The sequence below is a fragment of the Mobula birostris genome, unplaced genomic scaffold (assembly GCF_030028105.1).
Source record: "Mobula birostris isolate sMobBir1 unplaced genomic scaffold, sMobBir1.hap1 scaffold_3488, whole genome shotgun sequence".
Lineage (NCBI taxonomy): Eukaryota > Metazoa > Chordata > Chondrichthyes > Myliobatiformes > Myliobatidae > Mobula > Mobula birostris.
In genome coordinates, this window is record NW_027276558.1 from 12745 (window position 1) to 38030 (window position 25286).

The window sequence follows — 25286 nt, forward strand, 5'->3', positions numbered from 1 at the left end:
CCACTCTCTGTATAAAAAACTTACCCCTGACATCTCCTCTGTACCTACTTCCAAGCACCTTAAAACTGTGCCTTCTCGTGTTAGCTGAGAAAAAGCTTCTGACTATCCAAACAATCAATCACCATCTTATACACCTCTATCAGGTCACCTCTCATCCTCCGTCGCTCCAGGAAGAAAAGGCCGAGTTCACTCAACCTATTCTCATAAGGCATGCTCCCCAATCCAGGCAACATCTTTGTAGATCTCCTCTGCACCCTTTCTATGGTTTCCACATCCTTCCTATAGTGAGGCGACCAGAACTGAGCAGAGTACTCCAAGTGAGGTCTGACCAGGGTCCGATATAGCTGCAACATTACCCCCCCGGGCTCGAAACTCAATCCCACAGTTGATGAAGGTCAATACACTGTATGCTTTCTTAACCACAGAGCCAACCTGCGCAGCAGCTTTGAGCGTCCTATGGACTCGGACCCCAAGATCTCTCTCATCCCCCACACTGCCAAGAGTCTTTTTCTTCATTAATCTTTTCATTGATTTAAAAAAAGCATAAATACAATCAAGAAGAGAATTAATTCAAATATATATATCAGTAACAATATAATCCAAGGTTAAGATAGACATTGTCAAAATCATAGATATTGTTAAACTAGTATAAAATATATAATAAAAAAATGAAAATAACAATTCTCTTTGCAGTTTATGAAGAGAAAGGGAAAATCATTGGGTTTTAAATGAAAAGGAAAAAAAACCCACTACACTAAAAAACAAAACAAAAAAAAAAGGACTGGGCATTCCATTTTGAGGATACAATCAAAAAAGAAAGAAAGAAAGACTTTCTGATCAAATCTAAAACTTTGAAAAAAGACTGAAAGAGTAATAAATAATTAAATGAAAATATTGGATAAAAGGTCACCATATTGCTAAGAGCCTTACCATTCATACTATATTCTGTCATCATATTTGACCGACCAAAATGAACCACCTCTCACTTATCTGCGTTGAACTTCATCTGTCACTTCTCAGCCCAATTTTGCATCCTGTCAATGTTCCGCTATCCACACTATCCACAACCCCGCCAATCATTGTGTCATCTGCAAATTTACTAACCTATCCCTCCACTTCCTCAACCAGGTCAATTGGTGGCCACCGAGAGGTCCTGTTGTCCTCTGCTGGATGGACTGTAGGCGCTCGTCAAAGTGGTCTCCCAATCTGGGCCAGGTCTTACAGGTGAAATGTTGCCTCACCTGGAAGGACTGTTTGTGCCCCGAATGGTAGTGAGGGAGGAGATCCAGGGGCAGGTGTGGCACTTCTCCTGGTGGCCACCAATTTTAATTCTATTTGCCATTCCCATTCCAACATGTTGGTCCATGGCCTCCTCTACTGCCGCGATGAGGCCACTCTCTGGTTGGAAGAACAACTCCTTATTCCGTCTGGGTAGTCTCTAACCTGATGGCATCAACATCAATTTCTCCTGCTTCCGGTAAAGACCCCCCCCCCCCCACTTCACCATTCCCCATTCCCATTTTGCTCCCTCACCTTTTCTCCTTCCCTGCCCATCACCTCCCTCTGGTGCTCTTCCCCCTTCCCTTTCTTCCATGGCCTTCTGTCCTCTCCTATCAGATTCCCCCTTCTCCAGCCCTTTATCTCTTTCACCAATTTCTCAGCTCTTTACCTCACCACTCCCCATCTCCTGGTTTCTCCTCTCACCCACAACCTTGTACGTCTTCCCCCGCCTTCTTACTCTGATCTCATCTTTTTTTTTCTAGTCCTGATGAAGCATCTTGGCCCAAAACGACAACTGACTGGTTCAAGCTGACAGGAAGGTGACAGTAACTCAAATCACCTCACGTTACAACAGTGGTGTGCAGAAGAGCATCTCTAAACACACATGTCGAACCTTGAAGTGGATGGTGAAGAATACCATTTTCACAATACCAGTAATATTATTGAAAAAAAAATAACGTTGACTTGCAGTCTATGCAGAAGTAGACATCATGGTACTTGCAGCTGCCTAAATTGACATACAGTGGCAGGAAAACGTTTGGGCACCCCTGGTCAAAATTTCTGTTACTGTGAATAGTTAAGTGAGTAGAAGATGAACTGATCTCCAAAAATCATAAAGTTGAAGATGAAACATTCTTTTCAACATTTTGAGCAAGATTAGTGTATTATTAGTTCTAACTTTGGTTAGTGAACTGCTGCATGTACTCTATTTTGCAGCAAGTGTTTCTCTGCCTATTGATGCAATGCTCACCATTAGCTTCGATTTTTTTAAAAATCTGATTTTATATTTAAATTGTTTCCTGATGTTTCCCTGCTTATGATCTCAATGAGTCCACAACTGTATTTGCTGTTGAGAGTGTGAGCCACGTCTCCAACGAGGCCGTGACTCTGGCCGGTCGGTGTCCGACGAGGTTGGGGCTTTATGTGCGTAATTGGTATTTTGGGGGATATCAGTATTTCTTTCCTTCCCTGTTTGCCCTTCATCTGTTGGCTTACTGGGCCAATTAAGAAGGCATTTAAGAGTCTATTGCTTTGCTCAGCTGTGTGTTTGTAGTATTCTGAGCTTTAAGAGTGCATTTAGTGAGTTATGGATCTGATTGCACTGTACAATGACAGCTTTTGATTATAATTACAGGAGAATGGTACCAGGAGGACAGTGTCAAAATCAAAATGCATTTCCTGCCACTGGGGATCTCAGGACATGTGTGATAAACAAAACAAAATGGTATGTGAGAGTCCATTTGATTCTTGCAGCTATTACTGCATTGAAGCAGGTGGATTTTAATTGGAAATTTAAGCTTCAAGTAGCAATAAATGAATAGAAACTAAGTAAAATTGTAGTTGATTTCACCCTGCTGAGGTATGTATTTTGAATGATAAATAATTGGTTGAATTGGAAGCTACTACCTATTATAACTTTGATTTGATTGCATCCCTAACAGAGAAAGTATCTGAGCAGAGTCATATTGAGGGCAGGATTCATGCGCTGAAAGATGATCTGAGGAAACATAAATCTTTTGTAAAGAAATTGAAGAAAGAGCAGAAGCTTCGGAAGGAGAGATTGAAGGCACAGGAGACCAGTCTCATTAAAGAGCTAAGGGTAAGATTATCGTCGTACCTTCTTACCTTGACTGTCCTACCAGTCTTTGATTAGGGCAATAAGAAAGTTGTATGTATATACTACTCCAAACTCAATTTGCTCTCCACAATTGTTTAATTTGGAAAATTGTTGAGGAAATTAAGTAACACATAAAGGTTGCTGGTGAACGTTTATGTGTGTTGCTTGAAATTCCAGCACCTGCAGATTTCCTGGTGTTTGAGGAAATTAAGTATATGATTATTCAAAGGACTTGATCTGCCTTTATTCTTTTTGTTTCTGGTCCATTGCTGGAAAATCCTTTATATCACCCTCAACTCATTCTTAGGGCTCTTTGCATTGCTATATTGCTTCTGACTTTCGAAAGTCTTTGAAAAGTATGCAGCATTCAATAGTGCGTTCGGTTGTCTCTCCCCAATCGCTGCTATTCTCCTGCTTTGTATCTGCTATGTTAAAGCAGCAGGAGGCAACGCTTTCTGAAAGTTTGGAGAAATCTGGATCGTTGCAGTCTTTACAATTTATTTTTTACAGCATTTAGCCAAATTGATTTGCCATCCTCTGAATATTTTTAGTTGTCAGCCTTGATTAATTTACCAACTAAAATTGGATTTATTAAGTTGAAAATGCTTTTGCTGATTTGTTGAGTTTGCAGACACTGCCTTCGTATGCCGATGGAAACTGTTTCCAATATTCTGAGACATATGTGAATTTTGGACTGTACTTCATATTGGTTTCCTTCAGGTTTTTGGTGTTTTGTTAATTGTGGCTGGTTGGTGGGTGGGTGAGCTGTAAATATTTTGTGTGTAAGGTGGGGGTTGGGGGTTTTGATGTTACTGTCATTGGTCTGTTTTGCAGGTGAGGGGGTCGGGGATTGTTATTGTAATTTTTTTTCCTGTGGGGGAGCAGTGTGGATTTAATGCTATTGTCCCCGATTTTTCTGCAAGTGAGCAGGTCAGGGATTGTTATTGTCGCTGTTTTTCTCTGTGAGTCAGGGGATTGCAGATTGTTATTGTTGCTGTTTTTTTTATGTGAGTCAGGGAGTCGGGGATTGTTACTGTTTCTTATCTTTTTCGTACTGATGGTGGGGGAGAGTTGGTGTCTTTTCTTTCATCAACTCTCATGGTCTTTCTGTATTTCAGGACTATCTGGAGAAGACAAGTATCAGAGTTGTACATGCCTACTTTGACAATATAATGAACCTTTGAACATTTCACCGTTTTCTTTCTCTTGTATTACCAGTCTTGTGATGAATCGATTAAAAGGACTCAAGCAAAACTAAGCAAAGTGTCCAGTTCCACCAAACCACAAATCAAAACCCCTTCCTCCATTGCTGCTGAGAAGCCCAAGGCTGAACCACTTTCTCTACAAAGGTAATGTCACTGGGCAATACAGCCTTAGTTGGAAAAAGACTTCTCAGAATATTGGTAGTATCACTGTTTTATAAGTTAAACATAATGGGATGCCTTCTCCCCTATTGAAAGTACTTTTTTTAAAATTAGGTTGCACGTGACTGTTGTTCATTTATTTAGCAGACTTCTTTAATGAGTAGTACAGTACTTTCTACTGAGGAGGTGGAGCATGAAACAATGACAGTGACTTTTGAAATATTATTTCAGCAATTCTGTTTCTCTCTCTTTAGACACTGCTTCACCTGCTGAATATTTCTGTCATTCTCTTTACATTTCCAGCATCTGTGATATTTTGATTTCTGTTTTCAAAAAGTTTACCTAAATTTCTAGCAGGTTTTCTTTCAATAGCTGATTGTTCCATCCAGTGACATAATTCATTCAATTCTGCAGTTTAATGATAATCTGTAAAATTTGCTGTGCTGTTGAGACTCTGGGATTTGCCTCAGAAATGTTGTGAGTAGCTTACTGTAACGTGCACGGAATCAGGCAGAATTTGTGAAAAGAAAAGCAGTCTACAATGTCGATCTGCGATCCTCTGCTCTGCAAAATTCCAAAGACAATATGATATTTATCTGCCAAGCTCTTAAGCTCAAAATTAGTTTTCTGCTTTTTGTTTTCAGGACTGAATCTGCAAAGAGCTGGAAAGGGTGAAGGATCTAATGTGTCATTGAGTTGCATTGTTAAAAAGGGTACATCTGCATCTCAAAATGTTCTCTCTGTAAACACCTGAGATGACACATTCCAAAAAAATTGATAAAAGGAAGTCTTTTAAGTTGAAAGTTTAGAAGTATAAATACTTTTAAAAATTAGTTGAACAACTAAATTGTGTTTCTAAAAATAAAAAATAAAACTTACCTGCCTATTTCCTAAGCAAAGCTCATAGAACCATAAGAATAAATATGATGGGAACTATATCTATGATGGTCGAGAAAAGACCTACCCATTCTAATTCCACGTCCTACCTCAGGCTCTGTAGCCCAGTTGATCGCAGCTCTTCAGATATTCATTTACTTTTTAAATATGAGGGGAATTTATACCTTGGAAGTATTTCAGATCCCTCTACCATCCTCTGAGTGAAAATACTTTTAATACTACCAGCAGTTACTATGGACTTCAGTTTTTTTTTAATCCCCCGTTCAGGAAATAAGTCCTTCTCATTTCTGCCATTTAATCCTCCCAACTGTATACATCTCAAGACTAGAAAACAACCCAAACTTATCTAATCTTTCCTCCATAGCTACAGTTTTCCAGGCTTAACAATATCTCTTGTAAGACCGACCTGGAGTCCCACAATCCAGGCTATTCACATGGTTCGGTATTGAAGGATTACTCTACCAATAGAGATGCAATGGTATTCGGAAGCCTGTCTGGTTTTATCAATGTAACAAATAATGTTGTCCTAATTTTAAAAAGAAGTAGGAAGTATTCTTCCTCGAGTTCTTGCCAATGTTTTTCTGGCAACCGACACTTAGAACATTATCTGGTCTGTCATCTCTCCATCACTTCAATCACTTACAGTTGCCTGGCCCAGATCACTTTATTTTCACTGTGGATTTAGTGTTTACACGTTTTCATCCCCTTCCAGGAAGTCCTTAAAGTTCTGCTTCTTTCTAGACAACAGACCTTATCAGTTCCCCTTCCTCACCATCTTTCCTCACCTGGTAGAACTAGTTCTTACTCTCAAGTTTGACTTAGGTTTCTCCCACTTTCTCCAAACTAAAGGTGTAGCCTCGGACAGTTGCATGGGCCCCAATTAAACATGCCTTTTCAGCAGTTATAACTTACAAGTTCAGTATCTCCATTCCAGTACTTGTATCCTGGGAAGATTCCAGCACACATTGCAAAGTAATGAAACCTGTTGCTACTTTCTAGGTGATCTGAATGGATATCATCTGGGAAACAATTGTTATATTGTCAGTATTTATTTTTATGATTTTTTTGATGAGATTAGTTCTTCCTAATGTTAACTTCAGTAAATTAATTTTGTTTTTTAATGAAGAACCAGCTCAAACCCGGTTTGAACATCTTTTTCACAGGATTCGGTGAGGCTGTTGGCAGTTGAGGGTTGTGTGAGCACAGCCCAGCTGCTGCCCCAGGAAGACCTGGAAGCATTGGTGATGCCGACCCTCCGGCAGGCAGTGGATTGTAAATCCTGGCGTGTTTGCTATATGGTGGCAGACAAATTTTCTGAAGTACGTGTTATTGCTACAGCACAAAGTGCATCTCTTTGGTATGATGATATGGTGCATTTATGTTTTAAAACTAGTCTTTAGGTTTTCTGTTCCAGCTCGAATCCCTTCTGATTCTGTCAAAAGCCATGAAAACACAATTAGTTCCTCTAATAACAGCAACACACATCAAAGTTGCTGGTGAACGCAGCAGGCCAGGCAGCATCTCTAGGAAGAGGTGCAGTCGGCGTTTCAGGCCAAGACCCTTCGTCAGGACTAGCTGAAGGAAGAGTGAGTAAGGGATTTGAAATTTAGAGGGGGAGTGGGAGATCCAAAATGATAGGAGAAGACAGGAGGGGGAAGGGATGGAGCCAAGAGCTGGACAGGTGTTAGACGAAAGGTAATACGAGAGGATCATGGGACAGGAGGTCCGGGAAGAAAGACAAGCCAGCGGGGGGGCGGGGTCCCAGAGGATGGGCAAGGGGTATATTCAGAGGGTGGCCACACATTTTAATTCCACATCCCATTCCCATTCTGACATGTCTATCCATGGCCTCCTCTACTGTAAAGATGAAGCCACACTCAGGTTGGAGGAACAACACCTTATATTCCGTCTGAGTAGCCTCCAACCTGATGGCGTGAACATCGACTTCTCTAACTTCCGCTAATGCCCCACCTCCCCCTCGTACCCCATCTGTTACTTATTTTTATACATACATTCTTTCTCTCACTCTCCTTTTTCTCCCTCTGTCCCTCTGAATATACCCCTTGCCCATCCTCTGGGTCCCCCCCCCTTGTCTTTCTTCCCGGACCTCCTGTCCCATGATCCTCTCATATCCCTTTTGCCTATCACCTGTCCAGTTCTTGGCTCCATCCCTCCCGCTCTTGTCTTCTCCTATCATTTTGGATCTCCCCCTCCCCCTCCAACTTTCAAATCCCTTACTCACTCTTCCTTCAGTTAGCCCTGACTAAAGGTTTCGGCCTGAAACGTCGACTGCATCTCCTCCTAGAGATGCTGCCTGGCCTGCTGCGTTCACCAGCAACTTTGATGTGTGTTGCTTTGATTTCCAGCATCTGCAGAATTCCTGTTGTTTTAGTTCCTCTAATATAGTTTTAAAAAAATCATTAAGTCAAGCACCTGTGTATTTTTAATATAAAAGCTATTTGACTGACATGCCAAAAGGTGCTGAGATTTTTTTTTCCAGATTCATTTAATTATCTTGTTTTTAAACATGGATGTGAAATAGAACAAAGTTGGTCTGAATTGAGCTCAGATCTTTTTCAGTGTATCTGAAGGATAATCCTGTGACAAGGGTTTAGAACAAACTTGTTGGCCTAGTGCCAGGGATCTGGGGATTCAGCACGTGCACAGGTTGATGACACTGATATTTTTTACTTTTGACTGGAGGAAGTTAAGAGGAACTTCAGTTCTGTTTAAAAATGAGCCGAAAGGTCGAAAAGCCAGTAGTAAGCTTAAACAAATTTTCAAAAAAGCCTGAGGAGTAATGGGACTAAAAGGATACAGTCACATGGGCTTTCACTGCAGCTATCTTTTGGTTGTCCAAACATATCCCTGTACACACCTTCGCCTTCCTCTCCCTGGCATCAATAATATCAGGGCTGCTTCATACTCTCGTGTGGAGCCCAACATTTTCATCACCTTTGTCACCGACTTTTATCTTGCCGCAGAGTTACCTGGATTTACAAATTTATTCTGACACTTCGCTTCCTTTTCTGAATCTCCAACAGCCTCTCATTGAGATCTTCTGCAAACTCTCCAACTCTTTCATCTATCTCCTCCACGAAGGGTGCTATTTCCTTACTTTCACCTCATCCCAGTATCAGGTTTAATATCACTGGCATACGTTGTGAAATTTGGTTGTTTTATGCCAGCAGTACAAAGCAGTATATAATTTTAAAATATTACTATATATATTAAATGTGTAGATATTTAAAAATTACTGAGGTAGTGTCCATGGGTTGATTGTGCATTCGGAAATCTGATGGCAGAGGAGAAGAAGCTGTTCCTGAAATATTGAGTGTGCCACCTGTACCCCCACCTTGATGGTAGCAAAGAGAAGAGGGCATATCTTGGGTGATGGGGCCCTTAATAGATGCCCCCTTTTTGATGCATTGCCTTTTGAAAGCGTCTGGATGCCAGACAGGCTAATGCCTGTGATGGAACTGGCTGATCTTATAACGACTTGCAGCCTTTTCTGATCCTGTGTCGTGTTCCCTCCATACCAGACAGCAATGCAACCAGTTAGAACATTCTCCGTGGTACACCTCTAGAAATTTGAGAGTGTCTTTGATGACCTGCCAATTCTCCTCAAACTCTGAATGAAATGTAGCCACTTCTGTGCGTTTTTTTTTTGTAATTGCATTGATATGTTGGGCCCAGGACGATCCTCAGAGACTTTGACACTCAGGAACTTGAAACTACTCACCCTTTCCACAGTCCCTTTGATTGGGACTGATGTATGTTCCCTTGACTTCCCTTTCCTGACGTCCGCAATCAGTTCCTTGGTTTTACTGTCATTGTGGTAAATTTTGTGATGTAGTGCATTAATTAAATGCTGCTTAAAGCTTTTGATGGACTGGACCTTGCTGGTTCCTTCCCACTGCTGACTTCACACAGACCAGGTATGGTGTAGGGAGGTGGTGATTCAACTTCACCTTCCTGTGGTCCACAATCAGTTCCTTGGTCTGACTGACAAGTGCCAGATTGTTGCCACACCACTCAACCAGCTGATCTATCTCACTCCTCTTCGGCTCCTTGTCACCATCTGAAATTCTGCCAACAATAGTTGTGTCATCGGCAGATTTATAGCCCTTAAGAGCAGTCTCGGCCTGAAAGATCGACTGTTTATTTCATTTCCATAGATGCTGCCTGGCCTGCTGAGTTCCTCCAGTATTTTGTGCTGGGTTTCCAGCATCTGCAGAATCTCCTGTGTGTTTATAGTTTTTGAACCAGATGGTCTTTGTTCTCAGTATAAAACTTGTTGCCTCAGGCTTCCTCCTGGTGCTCCGGTTTCCTCACACAGTCCAAAAGCATTCCGGTTAGTATGTTAAAGGGTCATTGTAGATTGTTGCACAAGTTGGTGGCTTACTGGCGGTGCAGTTTGAAGGGCCGGAACAGCTTGTTGCGTTCTGTGTCTCCAATTAAATCTATGCCCTTTAGTCTTAGACTTTCCCAGCCTGGGAAAACACTCGGATCTACTGAAATCAACGTGCTTTTCTCACCGCAGTGTAATCCAAATCTTCAAGGTAAGGCACATTGCCTACATAGGTTAATTGCAAACAATAACAATCAGGTTAATATTATTTAACAATCAAGAAACATTGTTTAATGATTAAATAACATTATTTAGTTGTTTTTTTGACCTGAGAAACTGGCTGATTACAATTGCCCACGTTGTTGTCTGTGTACCATACTTTCGAATTCAGAGCCATCAACGACAATATTTTCTCAACTTTGCTTTTCTTTAAAAATTTAAAATTCCGTCTCTTAAGGCCAGAAAATTCCGGTCCCACCCCAAGGCATTGAGATTAAATCTTTCTGTTCTCTATGAGTGTAAAATCTGTACTGAAGCAGCTGGTTTATCTGTGGATATATTATCAAGGATAGATCATTACAGCTGTAGACACCAACAGAATCAACAAACTCATTCGTAAGGCCAGTGGTGTTGTGGGGATGGAACTGGACTCTCTCACGGTGGTGTCTGAAAAGAGGATGCTGTCTAAGTTGCATGCCATCTTGGTCAATGTCTGCCATCCACTACATAATGTACTGGGTGGGCACAGGAGTACATTCAGCCAGAAACTCATTCCACCAAGATGCAGCACAGAACATCATAGGAAGTCATTCCTGCCTGTGGCCATCAAACTTTACAACTCCTCCCTTGGGTCAGACACCCTGAACCAGTAGGCTTGTCCTGGACTTATTTCATAATTTACTGGCATAATTTACATATTACTATTTAACTATTTATGGTTCTATTACTATTTATTATTTATGGTGCAACTGTAATGAAAACCAATTTCCCCTGGGATCAATTAAGTATGACTATGACTGTGACTATGTTTTACCTGGGTAACACTAAAGAATACTACTTCTAAATGGACATCATTTATCTAACCATTCCCTTTTTCTCCCCTCTCATTTATTTCTTTACCAGAGCATGAGGTATCCAATCATTGATAAACATCTGAACACAACGGCAACATTTCTCTGGGTTTCTTTCCTCTTACCCCATGGCTTCACGTGACCCTGATTGCAGGTGGGGGGGTGGGGTTGGCTAAGCAGGTGCTACACCTTGCCCAAGGGTGACCTGCAGGCTAGCGGAGGGAAGGAACGCCTTACACCTCTCTTGGTAGAGATGTATTTCCACCCCGCCACCCATGATAAAATTACATAATTCAAAACTGTAAACCTGATCGAAAATTAAAGCAAATTACAGATGGACCGGTGTTCAAAAGGACACAGAAAACACAGCCATTTTGTCAGCTTAGGATTGTTACCCTTGGAACAGGCAAAGACTTTATATTGTTTGTCTTTATAAGATAACTAACCCGTGTTCAAAAATAAGCTCTATGTAAGGTAACACACACAAAAATGCTGCAGGAACTCAGCAGGTCAGGCTGCATCTAAGGAAGTGAATAAACAGTCGACGTTTTGGGCCGAGACCCTTCATCAGGACTGGAAAGGAAGGGGGAAGATGCCAGAACAAGAAAGTCGGTGGGGGGTGGGAAGGGGAGAAGGGGAATATTCTAGAAAGTGATAGTTGAAGGAAAGTTCATGGGAAAGGGTTCACACAAAATGCAGGAGGAACTCAGCAGGTCAGACAGCATCTATTGAAGTGAATAAACAGTCACATTTTGGGCCAAGACCTTTCATCAGGACTGGAAAGGAAGGGGGAATATGCCAGAACAAGATAAGGGTTGCCAGAGCACTTGTGAAATTGGCACCAACCCATTATTGGAAAACAATTGCATTATACTGGTACAGAGTTTATTGTATTTATAATGTTCTGCTATCATTGCTAATGACAAACCATAACAAAAGGCACTTTCTATGCTCAAGACCACATATAAACTAATCTTGCAGTGAAGTCCGTAGCTAAAGTACAGTTCAGATTTTCAATTTTGAAGTTGCTATTTTCAGAGTACATACAGGTTTCCCCCGCCATTCGAAGGTAGAGCGTTCCTATGAAACGGTTCGTAAGCCGAAATGTAGTAAAGCGAAGAAACAATTACCATTTATTTATTTGGGAAAATTTTGTGAGCGTTTGCTAACCCAAAAATAGCCACCAAATTATGCCAAATAACACATAAAACCTAAAATAACAGTAACATATAGTAAAAACAGGAATGATATGATAAACACACAGCCTATATAAAGTAGAAATACCTTTCCACAATCATTGCCGGCAGTGTTCTCCGTAGCAAAAATCTCACGCAAGCGCCATCGGCAGGAAATCTCACGCAAGTGCTGTTGGCAAAAACACTCTCTCCACTAACCTTTAAGCTATGAAGCTGCCAAATCATACCAAATAACACATAAAAATACACAGCCGATACAAAGGAGAAATAATGTATGTACAGTGTAGTATTACTTACCAGAATCGGGAAGGCAGCGCCGAGCACACTGATGATGGTGTGTTAGGTTGAGTCAGAGTTTGGATGGTGCAGTGGCCCCCACCCTCCAATCTGCAGAGCGATACATTGCTGCGAAGCAGGCAGGAATGCAGCAGTAGCCGGGAGGCACACAGCACATCTTTAAGAAAAAAGCCGAAATAAACAAGCTAATTAATTAGGTGCCGCCCGACATGTAACTGTTGGCCCAGATCAGTGCCGATTTCCGATTGCGTCATCTCTGATCTGGGCCGGCAATTACGTGTTGCTGGCACCTAATTAATTAGCTTGTTTATTTCGGCTTCTTTCTTAAAGATGTGCTGTGTGCCTCCCGGCTACCGTTGCATTCTCCACAAATCGATATCTGTCCGTGACCTGGGGGTTGGGGTGGTGGGATACTGGGGTGTCATCTCATCATCGTCTGTTTCCATTAGAGCGGGCAGCTCATCTTCTACCTCTGCCCGCCTCGGTGTCGAAGGTCGAGGTTCGTCGTCTGCTGTGGCTGATGTGGAAGGCTTGCTTGACTGCTGAGCCCTGCGCACTTTTCTATCACACAGTTCTTTGTAAGGACTCAAACCATCCTGCAAATATCTCCTAAACCGACGTACCCTTTCAAAATTAAAGTCGTACTTTATCATTACTCATTCGGTTTCCATTGTTATCCTTTTCTCTTCCAATTGCATCAGGTCTTCATCTGTCAGTTCTTGGTCATGGGATGCCAAAACCTCTTCAACATCATGTCCGTCAGCTTCCACAAGCCAAACTCACGTTGTTCTTACTTCGTTCACCACCATCGAAACGCTTAATTATGTCTAGTTTTACACTAAGTGTAACACCCTTACGAGCTCTTTCAGGCCTTTCCGATACCTTAGAACTCATCTTGCAAATGGCTGCTCACAGGCTCGTGTTTAAGCAATGCCATTCCGAATCCGGGGGAGAGCAGCTACTCAGATCGTGTGCTGCCTTTTATCGACTGCTGCCTTTTATCGCCCGCTGATTTTTTTTTCTTAACAGTGAAAACGCCTTCTGAAAGCGAAAACAGGGTACTAATCTAGGTCTTTCGTAACAGTGAGGTTACCACACACAACCCTGAGATTCATTTTCCTGTGGGCATACTCAGCAATTTCTATAGAATAGTAACTGAACAGGATCAATAAAAGATAAAGTACAAATGCAAATATAAATAAATAGCAATAAATAACAAGAGTATGAAATAACAAGATAAAGAGTAATTAAAGTAAGATCATTGGTTGTGGGAACATCTCAATCGAATGAGTGTACTTATCCCCTGTTGTTCAAGAACCTGATGGTTGAGGGTTAGTAACTGTTCTTGAACCTGGTGGTATGGGTCCTGAGGCTCCTGCACCTTCTACCTGATGATTGAGAGGTAGTAACTGTTCTTGAACCTGGTGGTGAGGGTCCTGAGGCTCCTGCACCTTCTACCTGATGGCAGCAGCGAGACGAGTGTGGAAAAGAAAGATGGTGTTGTCTTTGTGATTCCTCTGTTCACGTGTTAATGCACAGATTGCTGCTATTGAAACCCGCTCTATCTTTGTTACTCATTTACTTTCTCTTGCCTTTAAAGCTTCAGAAAACCGTGGGTCCTGAAATTGCGGAAAATGATCTGGTTCCTGCTTTCCAAAACCTGTTGAAAGATTGGGAGGCTGAAGTGCGAGCAGCTGGGGCCAACAAAGTTAAAGGTTGGTTGGGAATTCTCATTCTTGTCTTTTCCATCCGGTTTAAGATGTTGTTGGTGAAGCACCGTGACAACTTTCTGGCAGCAGAAACAACTATCAATTACTTTACTAATAGACTCTTGTTCTGGGCAATGACACTGCAATCTGTGCCTGTAACTTTCCTAGTGGAGACGAGCCTTTGATCCAGCTGTACAACCTGGCATTTTGCACCAGATACAATAGGTGATCCCAACAGACTCACGGGTGAAGTGTCTCCTGGCATGGAAGGGCTGTTTGAGGCCCTGAATGGTAGTGAGGAAGGAGGTGTAGGGGCAGGTGTGGCCCTTGTTCCGCTTGCAAGGATAAGCGCCAGGAGGGAGATCAGTGGGGAGGGATGAGTGGACAAGGGAGTCGTGTAGGGAGTGATTCCTACGGAAAGATGTGCTTGGTGGTGGGCTCCCTTTGGAGATAGCAGAAGTTGCAGAGAGTTACGTGCGGGATGCAGAGGCTTGTGTGGTGATAGGTGAGGACAAGAGAAACCCTATCCCTCGTGTGGCAGCAGGTGGAAGGGTTGAGGGTGATTTGTGCAATGTGGTTGAGGGCTGTGTTGATAGTGGAGGAAAGGAAACCCTTTTTTTTGAAGAAGGAGGATATCTCAGTTGTTCTGGAATGAAAAGCTTCATTCTGGGAGCAGATGCAGTGGAGATGGAGGACTGAGGCTAGAGAATGGCAATTTTGCAAGTGATAGGGTGGGAAGATGACTTTTCCAGAGAGCTGTGAGAGTCAGTGGGTTTGTAAAGAGTATCAGTAGATAAACTGTCTCCAAAGATGGAGACAGAGATCGAGAAAGGGGAGAGAGGTGTCAGAAATGGGCCAGTTGAGGGCAGTGTGGAAATTGGAGAAAGTTGAGGAAATTGATGAGCTCAGCATGGGTGCTGGAAGCAGGACCAATGCAGTTATCTTTGTAGCGTAGGAAGAGTTGTGGAGTGATGCCTGTTTAGGTTCGAAACATGGACTGTTCCACGACTGTTAACTCTTTTCCGTAGCTGTTGCTTGGCCTGCTGAGTTCCTTCAGCATTTTCTGGGTATTACTTTGGATTTCCTACATCTGCAGATTTTCTCATCTTCAATGAAGAGTTCAGCAGTTCCCCAACCAATGGATCTGATCAAAGTTCTGCCACCCTGGTTCACACAGTCGTGATGGTGATAGGTTAGCTAACATGAGGACACTTTTCCAGTAAAGATCCCCACCTTCAATTAAACCAGAGCCTGGAATGAACTTTGTGAAACTATATTCAACTGGAAGAACTGAGTGAATGATGCATCTGTGCCTCCTCCCAAAGTCCTCACTGTTATAATGGTAGTTTTCAGCCAAATCAAAGAATGAGCGAGTAGCAGGAACAGCAATAATAATGAAAATGGGTAACCTCCGATGTGCCGTGCTTAAAGTTGCACTTCAGAACTAAATGCCTAGCATACCAAGCGTATCCAGTACAGGTCTGTCAGTGGCAACTACATGTCCCTAGTTACATTCTATCCACCAAAAACAGAGTATATCCGATCTGGCTAATTACTGTCCAATCATAAAAGTAATGGGAGGTGTCACCAACAGTGCTCTTAAGGGGCATTTGCTCTTCAGTAATCTGTTCCCCCATGCCCATTTTGACTTTCCATGGTCAGAGTTAGTGCAGTACTTACAGGTGATTTGAGTGACTGCCTTTAATGAGGCTGTATTTGACAGGGTGTGGGATTAAATAGCCCAAATCAAATTGAACTCTGGAAATCAACGTGAAAACTACACTGGCAAGATTTGTACCACACAAAGGAAAAGGTTTAAAAGCAGTGGTCAGTGAGTTCTAGCTTTGGTTAGTGAAATGTTGCATGTAATCTATTTTGCAGCAAGTGTTTCTCTGCCTATTGATGCAATGCTCACCATTAGCTTCCATTTTTTTTAAATCTGATTTTATATTTAAATTGTTTCCTGATGTTTCCCTGCTTATGATCTCAATGAGTCCACAACTGTATTTGCTGTTGAGAGTGTGAGCCACGTCTCCAACGAGGCCGTGACTCTGGCCGGTCAGTGTCCGACGAGGTTGGGGCTTTATGTGCGTAATTGGTATTTTGGGGGATATCAGTATTTCTTTCCTTCCCTGTTTGCCCTTCATCTGTCGGCTTACTGGGCCAATTAAGAAGACATTTAAGAGTCTATTGCTTTGCTCAGCTGTGTGTTAGTAGTACTCTGAGCTTTAAGAGTGCATTTAGTGAGTTATGGATCTGATTGCACTGTACAGTGACAGCTTTTGATTATATTTACAGGAGAATGGTACCAGGAGGACAGTGTCAAAATCAAAATGCATTTCCTGCCACTGGGGATCTCAGGACATGTGTGATAAACAAAACAAAATGGTATGTGAGAGTTTCCATTTAATTCTTGCAGCTATTACTGCATTGAAGCAGGTGGATTTTAATTGGAAATTTAAGCTTCAAGTAGCAATAAATGGATAGAAACTAAGTAAAATTGTTAGTTGATTTCACCCTGCTGAGATATGTATTTTGAGTGATAAATAATTGGTTGAATTGGAAGCTACTACCTATTATAACATTGATTTCATTGCATCCCTAACAGAGAAAGTATCTGAGCAGAGTGATATTGAGGGCAGGATTCATGCACTGAAAGATGATCTGAGGAAACATAAATCTGTTGTAAACAAATTGAAGAAAGAGCAGAAGCTTCGGAAGGAGAGATTGAAGGCAGAGGAGGCCAGTCTCATTAAAGAGCTAAGGGTAAGATTATCGTCGTACCTTCTTACCTTGACTGCCCTGCCAGTCTTTGATGAGGGCAATAAGAAAGTTGTATGTATATACTACTCCAAAATCAATTTGCTCTCCACAATATTCATTGTTTAACTTGGAAAATTGTTGAGGAAATTAAGTAACATATAAAGTTTGCTGGTGAACGTTTATGTGTGTTGCTTGAAATTCCAGCATGTGCAGATTTCCTGGTGTTTGAGGAAATTAAGTATATGATTATTCAAAGGACTTGATCTACCTTTATTCTTTTTGTTTCTGTTTCATTGTTGGAAAATCCTTTATATCACCCTCAACTCATTGCTATATTGCTTCTGACTTCCAAAGGTCTTTGAAATGTATGCAGCATTCAATAGTGTGTTCGGTTGTCTCTCCTCAATTGCTGCTATTCTCCTGCTTTGTATCTGCTATGTTAAAGCAGCAGGAGGCAACGCTTTCTGAAAGTTTGGAGAAATCTGGATTGTTGCAGTCTTTACAATTTATTTTTTACAGCATTTAGCCAAATTGATTTGCCATCCTCTGAATATTTTCAGTTGTCAGCCTTGATTAATTGACCAACTAAAATTGGATTTATTAAGTTGAAAATGCTTTTGCTGATTTGTTGAGTTTGCAGCCACTGCCTTCGTATGCCGATGGAAAGCTGTTTCCAATATTCTGAGACATATGTGAATTTTGGACTGTACTTCATATTGGTTTCCTTCAGGTTTTTGGTGTTTTGTTAATTGTGGCTGGTTGGTGGGTGGGTGAGCTGTAAATATTTTGTGTGTAAGGTGGGGGTTGGGGGTTTTGATGTTACTGTCATTGGTCTGTTTTGCAGGTGAGGGGGTCGGGGATTGTTATTGTAATTTTTTTTCCTGTGGGGGAGCAGTGTGGATTTAATGCCATTGTCTCTGCTTTTTCTGCAAGTGAGCAGGTCAGGGATTGTTATTGTCGCTGTTTTTCTCTGTGAGTCAGGGGATTGCAGATTGTTATTGTCGCTGTTTTTCTCTGTGAGTCAGGGAGTCAGGGATTGTTATTGTTTCTTTTCTTTTTCATACTGATGGTGGGGGAGAGTTGGTGTCTTTCATCAACTCTCATGGTCTTTCTGTATTTCAGGACTATCTGGAGAAGACAAATATCAGAGTTGTACGTGCATACTTTGACAGTAAAATGAACCTTTGAACATTTCACCGTTTTCTTTCTCTTGTATTACCAGTCCTGTGATGAATCGATTAAAAGGACTCAAGCAAAACTAAGCAAAGTGTCCAGTTCCACCAAACCACAAATCAAAACCCCTTCCTCCATTGCTGCTGAGAAGCCCAAGGTTAAACCACTTTCTCTACAAAGGTAATGTCACTGGGCAATACAGCCTTAGTTGGAAAAGGACTTCTCAGAATATTGGTAGTATCACTGTTTTATAAGTTAAACATAATGGGATGCCTTCTCCCCTATTGAAAGTACTTATTTTAAAATTAGGTTGCACGTGACTGTTGTTCATTTATTTAGCAGACTTCTTTAATGAGTAGTACAGTATTTTCTACTGAGGAGGTGGAGCATGAAACAATGACAGTGACTTTTGAAATATTATTTCAGCAATTCTGTTTCTCTCTTTTTAGACACTGCTTCACCTGCTGAATATTTTGTCATTCTCTTTACATTTCCAGCATCTGTGATATTTTGATTTCTGTTTTCAAAAAGTTTACCTAAATTTCTAGCAGGTTTTCTTTCAATAGCTGATTGTTCCATCCAGTGACATAATTCATTCTATTCTGCAGTTTAATGATAAACTGTAAAATTTGCTGTGCTTCTGAGACTGTGGGATTTGGCTCAGAAATGTTGTGAGTAGCTTGCTGTAACACGCACGGAATCAGGCAGAATTTGTGAAAAGAAAAGCAGTCTACAATGTCGATCTGCGATCCTTTGTCACTGCAAAATTCCAAAGACAATATGATATTTATCTGCCAAGCTCTTAAGCTCAAAATTAGTTTTCTGCTTTTTGTTTTCAGGACTGAATCTGCAAAGAGCTGGAAAGGGTGAAGGATCTAATGTGTCATTGAGTTGCATTGTTAAAAAGGGTACATCTGCATCTCAAAATGTTCTCTCTGTAAACACCTGAGATGACACATTCCAAAAAAACTTGATAAAAGAAAGTTTTTTAAGTTGAAAGTTTACAAGTATAAACACTTTTAAAAATTAATTGAACAACTAAATTGTGTTTCGAAAAATAAAACTTACCTGCCTATTTTCTAAGCCAAGCTCATAGAACCATAAAAACTGTATCTGGGATGGTCGAGAAAAGAGCTACCCATTCTAATTCCACGTCCTACCTCAGGCTCTGTAGCCCAGTTGATCACAGCTCTTTAGATATTCATCTACTTTTTAAATATGCGTGGAATTCATGCCTTGGAAGTATTTCAGATCCCTCTACAATCCTCTGAGTGAAAATACTTTTAATACTACCAGCAGTTACTATGCTCCTCAGTTTTTTTTTTTATTCCCCGTTCGGGAAATAAGTCCTTCTCATTTCTGCCATTTAATCCTCCCAATTTTATACATCTCAAGACTAGAAAACAACCCAAACTTATCCAATCTTTCCTCCATAGCTACAATTTTCCAGGCTTAACTATATCTCTTGTAAGACCGACCTGGAGTCCCACAATCCAGGCTATTCACATGGTACGGTATTGAAGGATTACTCTACCAATAGAGATGCAATGGTATTCGGAAGCCTGTCTTGTTTTAGCAATGTAACAAATAATGTTATCCTAATTTTAAAAAGAAGTAGGAAGTGTTCTTCCTCGAGTTCTTGCCAATGGTTTTCTGGCAACCGACACTTAGAACATTATCTGGTCTGTAATCTCTCCATCACTTCACGTGGTCCCCAATTCTATCCAGCTATTAAATGATTACACTTTATATCTCTTATTTTGTTGTGTGGTTAGTAGAGAAACCAAATATAAAAGACAAAGACGCCACTCTTGTTAAAGTTAACAGTTTGTGCACAAAAATCGTTGGAGCTCACGCCTCCGGTGTTCCTCCTCAATGACCTCCGCCGAAACGTTGCCAACCTCCGGACCCTCGAATTCCCGTAGACTCCGTCCAGTGATCACCGAGCACTTCCCGCACTCGTTCCACCTCCTCACTCGCCTCGACCGAAAAACTGCAAAAGCTCGGTTCCCAGACAAACAAGATAGAATAATGTGTCTTACTACTGTCTTATAGAATTTCAACATAATGTGTAGTTAAAACCCAAATATTGCAGCTACAGAGAAACTATTACATCAGCAGTTAGCATTACAGAGACGCCATTTCATTAGCCTTAGCAGTTAACATTACCAAGAACCCTACATGTGTTAGTCGGTATGTGTTCTAAGACTGGGGCTCTCAGTACATGTGTGATAAACAAAACAAAATGGTATGTGAGAGTTTCCATTTAATTCTGGCAGATATTACTGCATTGAATCAGATGGATTTTAATTGGAAACTTAAGCTTCAGGTAGCGATAAATGAATAGAAACTAAATAAAATTGTTAGTTGATTTCTCCCTGCTGAGGTGTATATTTTGAATGATAAATAATTGGTTGAATTGGAAGCCACTACCTATTATAACTTTGATTTGATTGCATCCCTAACAGAGACAGCATCTGACAAGAGATCTATTGTAGACAATTTGAAGGAAGTGCATGAAAAGTATCAGAAGGAGAGATTGAAGGCACAGGAGGCCAGACTCAATAAAAAACTAGAGGTAAGATTATTGTTATACCTTCTTACCTTGACTGTCCTGCCAGTCTTTGATTAGGGAAATAAGAAAGTTCTATGTATATACTACTCCAAAATCAATTTGCTATCCACAATATTCATTGTTTAATTTGGAAAATTGTTGAAGAAATTAAGTATATGGTTATTCAAAGGACTTGATCTAGCTTTATTCTTTTTGTTTCTGTTCCATTGCTGGAAGATCCTTCATATCACCCTCAACTTATTCTTAAGGCCCTTTGCATTGCTATATTGCTTCTGACGTTCACAAGTCTTTGAAAAGTATGTAGCATTCAGTAGTGCATTAGGTTGTCTCACGGACAATGGAAACCGCATTTCAAGGGGGAGAGGGGAACCTTCAGGGACGGCTTCTGGGTCAGCCGTGACCGGACTCGTATCACACCCGAGCCCCGGAAAAAGACCGCCCACGCTGCACCCCGTCCGTCGGCGCCGAGTAAAACGAAGTTGTGGCCGGTAATTGCGCTGCGGGACTGTCTCAGGCCAACAGGTCCTGAGAACGACGCGTGTAGTGGGAGTTCCGGCACCGTCCACAGGAGGGCGCTGGAGCTGGTCAGCCCTCTCGGCGCCGACGCCTGCAGTGGGAGTTCCGGTATCGTCCACGGGAGGGCGCTGGAGCTGGTCAGCCCTCTCGGCGCCGACGCCTGCAGTAGGAGTTCCGGTATCGTCCACGGGAGGGCGCTGGAGCTGGTCAGCCCTCTCGGCGCCGACGCCTGCAGTGGGAGTTCCGGTATCGTCCACGGGAGGGCGCTGGAGCTGGTCAGCCCTCTCGGCGCCGACGCCTGCAGTGGGAGTTCCGTTATCGTCCACGGGAGGGCGCTGGAGCTGGTCAGCCCTCTCGGCGCCGACGCCTGCAGTAGGAGTTCCGGTATCGTCCACGGGAGGGCGCTGGAGCTAGTTAACTAACTCGACGCCGATGCGGCCCCACTGCCCCAGTCACAGGAACAGAGAAGACGCCAGGTGAGCCCCTCCCCAGCCATGAGCCCCTCGGAGAAGACGCAATCCAACCTAGGAGCAGGGGAACCCCAGCCCGCCACCCCCACGGCCTCCCCGACCCAAGACTCCAGGGAATCAGCACCCCACCCCACACCAGTGCGGATGGGCAGACAGACAAGGGGAGCCAGTACACGAGGACCGAGCAAGTCTTCCACCCCAGGGAACCACACAGCCCGAGAGTCGGAGGACGTGGGACAAACAAGAGGACAGGTAACCCCTATTTGCAACAACCAGGAGGGCCAAGTAAGGAGGCATCCTCACTCTAAACAGAAAAATGTAACTTGGGAACTAAGGCCCCTTAAACCTATACTAATTATAGGGGACTCTAACATTTCCAGGATCAAAAGATGCCCTAATAAGGATGTTCAATTGGACAGCTTTCCGGGAGCCAAATTCACCCATGCCACTGCTATCCTGACAAAGTTAAAGCCACAACTGGAAACTAAGAAGGTTATCCTTTCCTTTGGAATAAACAACAGATCACATCAACCAGCAACAGCGACTAAACAGCTTCAGCAACTATTAAGAATGGCCCATATTAAATTTCCCAATGCCAGTATCTGGGTGCCAGAACTGAACTTTAGCCACTGTTTGACAGAGGCAGAACAAGCAACCCTGGGCCAACTAAATGAGGTTATTAGAACTAAGAATTATATCCCTGCAGTCCTGGCGAGGCAGTTTAAGGTAGACAGAGACCACATCGATTGGACAGAGAACACAGCCCTGACCATAGTCAAGAGGTGGATGCAGTCTTTAAACTAGAGTGGAGACAAAGCCGAGAGAGGCAGGGTCCACGACTGGGAGAGACCATCGTGAACCTCTCCCGTACGTTCATCCCTACAGAAACCCAGCAAAAAGTTCTGAACAGGGGCCTCACTTTTGTACCAACTGCAAAACTCCATAAGGAGCAGATTGAGGAGGACATGGATAAGTTCGATAGGAGATTGGTACTCGTCCACTTTGTTGCGGAGGCAGAAGGTAGAAAGACCCATTTCACCCCTCGCTCAGACTGGAGCCCCAAGAGGAGGTACAGGTCAGAAGCGGTCCTACAATTCGAGAGCACACTGGATGAGATAATGGAGAGGGAGGGAGAAGTACAGGATAAGGCCAATTTAACTAGGAAGGAGAGAACAGCCCTGAAAGAGCTGAAGGAAAATATGGATATTGTTATCAAACCAGCAGATAAAGGGAGCAGCATAGTTATCATGGACAAACAGCAATATCTATTTGAGGCACACAGAGAATTAAACAACACCGAACACTGCACTAAACTAAAGGAACCCATATACTGGGAAACACACACAGAAATTAGGAACATTCTGCGAGAACTAGAAAGGACTAGATACCTGGGGAAGAAGCAGGTGGAGTACCTGACAGGGATACAGCCACGAGCAAGAAAGTTCCATATCCTCCCCAAAATACACAGGAACCCAGACTCATGGACTGTTCCGGGAGAAATACCACCCGGCAGGCCCATCGTGTCGGACTGCAGCAGTGAGTCATACAGGATAGCAGAATACATTGATGCCTTCCTTAACCCACTATCGCAGAAACACTCCAGCTACATCAAGGACACGTACCACTTTGTCCGGATAGTCAATTCCATGTCAGTGTCCCCTGAGGCCGTACTCTTCACCATGGACATTGAAAGCCTGTACACCAATATAGAAACGGACAGGGGTATACCGGCAGTGAGCGATATCCTTCGGGAGAACCCTCAGCTAGAGAGACCAGACGAGGCCTTGATAGAACTCCTTTACCTCAGCCTAACTAAAAATGACTTTGAATTCAATAATGAATTCTACTTACAAGTCAAGGGCACAGCGATGGGAAAGAAGTTTGCTCCAGCCTATGCCAAAATATACATGGCAAAATGGGAGGAAACAGTTTATCCAAAGTGCCCCAAGATACCCATGTGTCTTTATAGATACCTGGATGACATCTGGGGAGTGTGGACACACTCGGAGGTAAAATTAGAGGAATTCATTCAAATCCTAAACACTCATCATCCATCGATTAAGGTTAAGGCCGCAATAAATAGGGAGAAAGTTGACTTCCTGGACACTACGGTATTTAAACTAGCACCAGAAAATGGCAGCCAGAAACTAGCCACCAAAGTATTCTTTAAAACCACAGACACACACACCCTCCTACACACAGGGAGCCACCATCCCAAACACACCTTCAGAGGCATTGTCAAGGGACAACTGACCCGGTTTCACCGCATTTGCACCAGGGCAGAGGACTTCCACCAAGCCACTACTATCCTCTTCTCTGCACTTAGACACAGGGCTGCAGCAGACAGAGACTCAGACACATCAAATCTGACTTTTTAAAAAGTATCACAAATCCCCCAACACAGGACAACACAACACGGAAACTACCCTTGATAACGAGATACAGTGGGATGGCAGTGAATATTCACAGACAGTTAAAACACACTTTGAAGAACTAAAAGTGGAAGGTAGGGACACTGGGACAATACACCATAGTCTCAGCCTTCAAAAGGGGTAGAAACTTAAAAGACATACTAGAACCCGAACCCGAACCCTGATGTGAGGTTATTAGCTTTGCTGCTCTCTTGACAGTCACTTGTATCCATCATCATCATCATCTCCTCCTCCTCCTCCTCCTCCTCCCCCCCTTCCTCCTCCTCCTCCCCCCCCTCCTCCTCCTCCCCCCCTTCCTCCTCCTCCTCCCCCCTTCCTCCTCCTCCTCCCCCCTTCCTCCTCCTCCTCCCCCCTTCCTCCTCCTCCTCCCCCCTTCCTCCTCCTCCCCCCTTCCTCCTCCTCCCCCCTTCCTCCTCCTCCCCCTTCCTCCTCCTCCCCCCTTCCTCCTCCTCCCCCCTTCCTCCTCCTCCCCCCTTCCTCCTCCTCCTCCCCCCTTCCTCCTCCTCCTCCCCCCTTCCTCCTCCTCCTCCCCCCTTCCTCCTCCTCCCCCCCTTCCTCCTCCTCCTCCCCCCTTCCTCCTCCCCCCTTCCTCCCCCTCCCCCCTTCCTCCCCCTCCCCCCTTCCTCCCCCTCCTCCTCCTCCCCCCTTCCTCCTCCTCCTCCCCCCCTTCCTCCTCCTCCTCCCCCTTCCTCCTCCTCCTCCCCCCTTCCTCCTCCTCCTCCCCTTCCTCCTCCTCCTCCCCTTCCTCCCCTTCCTCCCCTTCCTCCCCTTCCTCCCCTTCCCAGCATCCAGTGGCAAATGCTCAAATTAAAACTGAAGATGTTGTCCAATCTGAAACTGTTCTCGGATGGGGTGGCAGAGGAGGGGCCCAGTGAGGGGTCCACGTTGGATGGGTTTGGCTTGGGGAAGTGGTCCACATTGATGGGTCCTGACCCTGATGTAGGAGAGGGTTTTGCATTTGATGGGGCCTGGTGAAGGGGTGAAGTCCACATTGGTGGGTCCTAAGGTGGGGCCCACATTTAATGGGGCCTCATGTGGGGAAGGATGTCTGCACTGTATTGTCCCCAGGTTGCTGAATGATGTGCTATAAGTTTTGACCTACCTTCATTTCCCTTTAAATCATTTTTAACATTAAAAGAAAGAGTGCCCGTTAGACAGTTATTGAAATGACTTTCAATGCCGACCTCATTATTCCAGTGACTTGAACAGCAGTGCCAGTGGATGCTGTGATTACCTGATGGTTTGGTTAGGCAGCCATTGCTTCTGTACGTATTAGTTAAAGTAGATTTTTCAATAGCTGAGCTTCTCCTCCCGACCAGAACTACACAATATTGTATCATTCCAGTGGTCTAGTC

The 25286-nt window shown here is 43.2% G+C and overlaps 1 protein-coding gene across 2 annotated transcripts; it reads left to right on the forward strand.

The window, feature by feature from the left end:
* Window positions 1-1849: 1849 nt before the first annotated feature.
* On the forward strand, window positions 1850-20492 carry LOC140193016 (centrosome-associated protein 350-like). 2 transcript variants are annotated; one of them, XR_011884560.1, is made up of 10 exons: window positions 1850-1907; window positions 2636-2725; window positions 2943-3100; window positions 4337-4467; window positions 6543-6698; window positions 13894-14008; window positions 16301-16390; window positions 16611-16768; window positions 17988-18118; window positions 20407-20492. XR_011884560.1 is itself a non-coding variant. In XM_072250469.1 (9 exons), exons 5-9 carry the CDS (start codon window positions 6624-6626, stop codon window positions 20417-20419), a joined length of 492 nt encoding a protein of 163 aa, XP_072106570.1. In that variant the 5' UTR covers window positions 1850-1907; window positions 2636-2725; window positions 2943-3100; window positions 4337-4467; window positions 6543-6623; the 3' UTR covers window positions 20420-20492. The 2 variants fall into 2 exon arrangements, 1 of the variants encoding a protein (XP_072106570.1); XM_072250469.1 differs by lacking the exon at window positions 16301-16390.
* Window positions 20493-25286: the final 4794 nt, after the last annotated feature.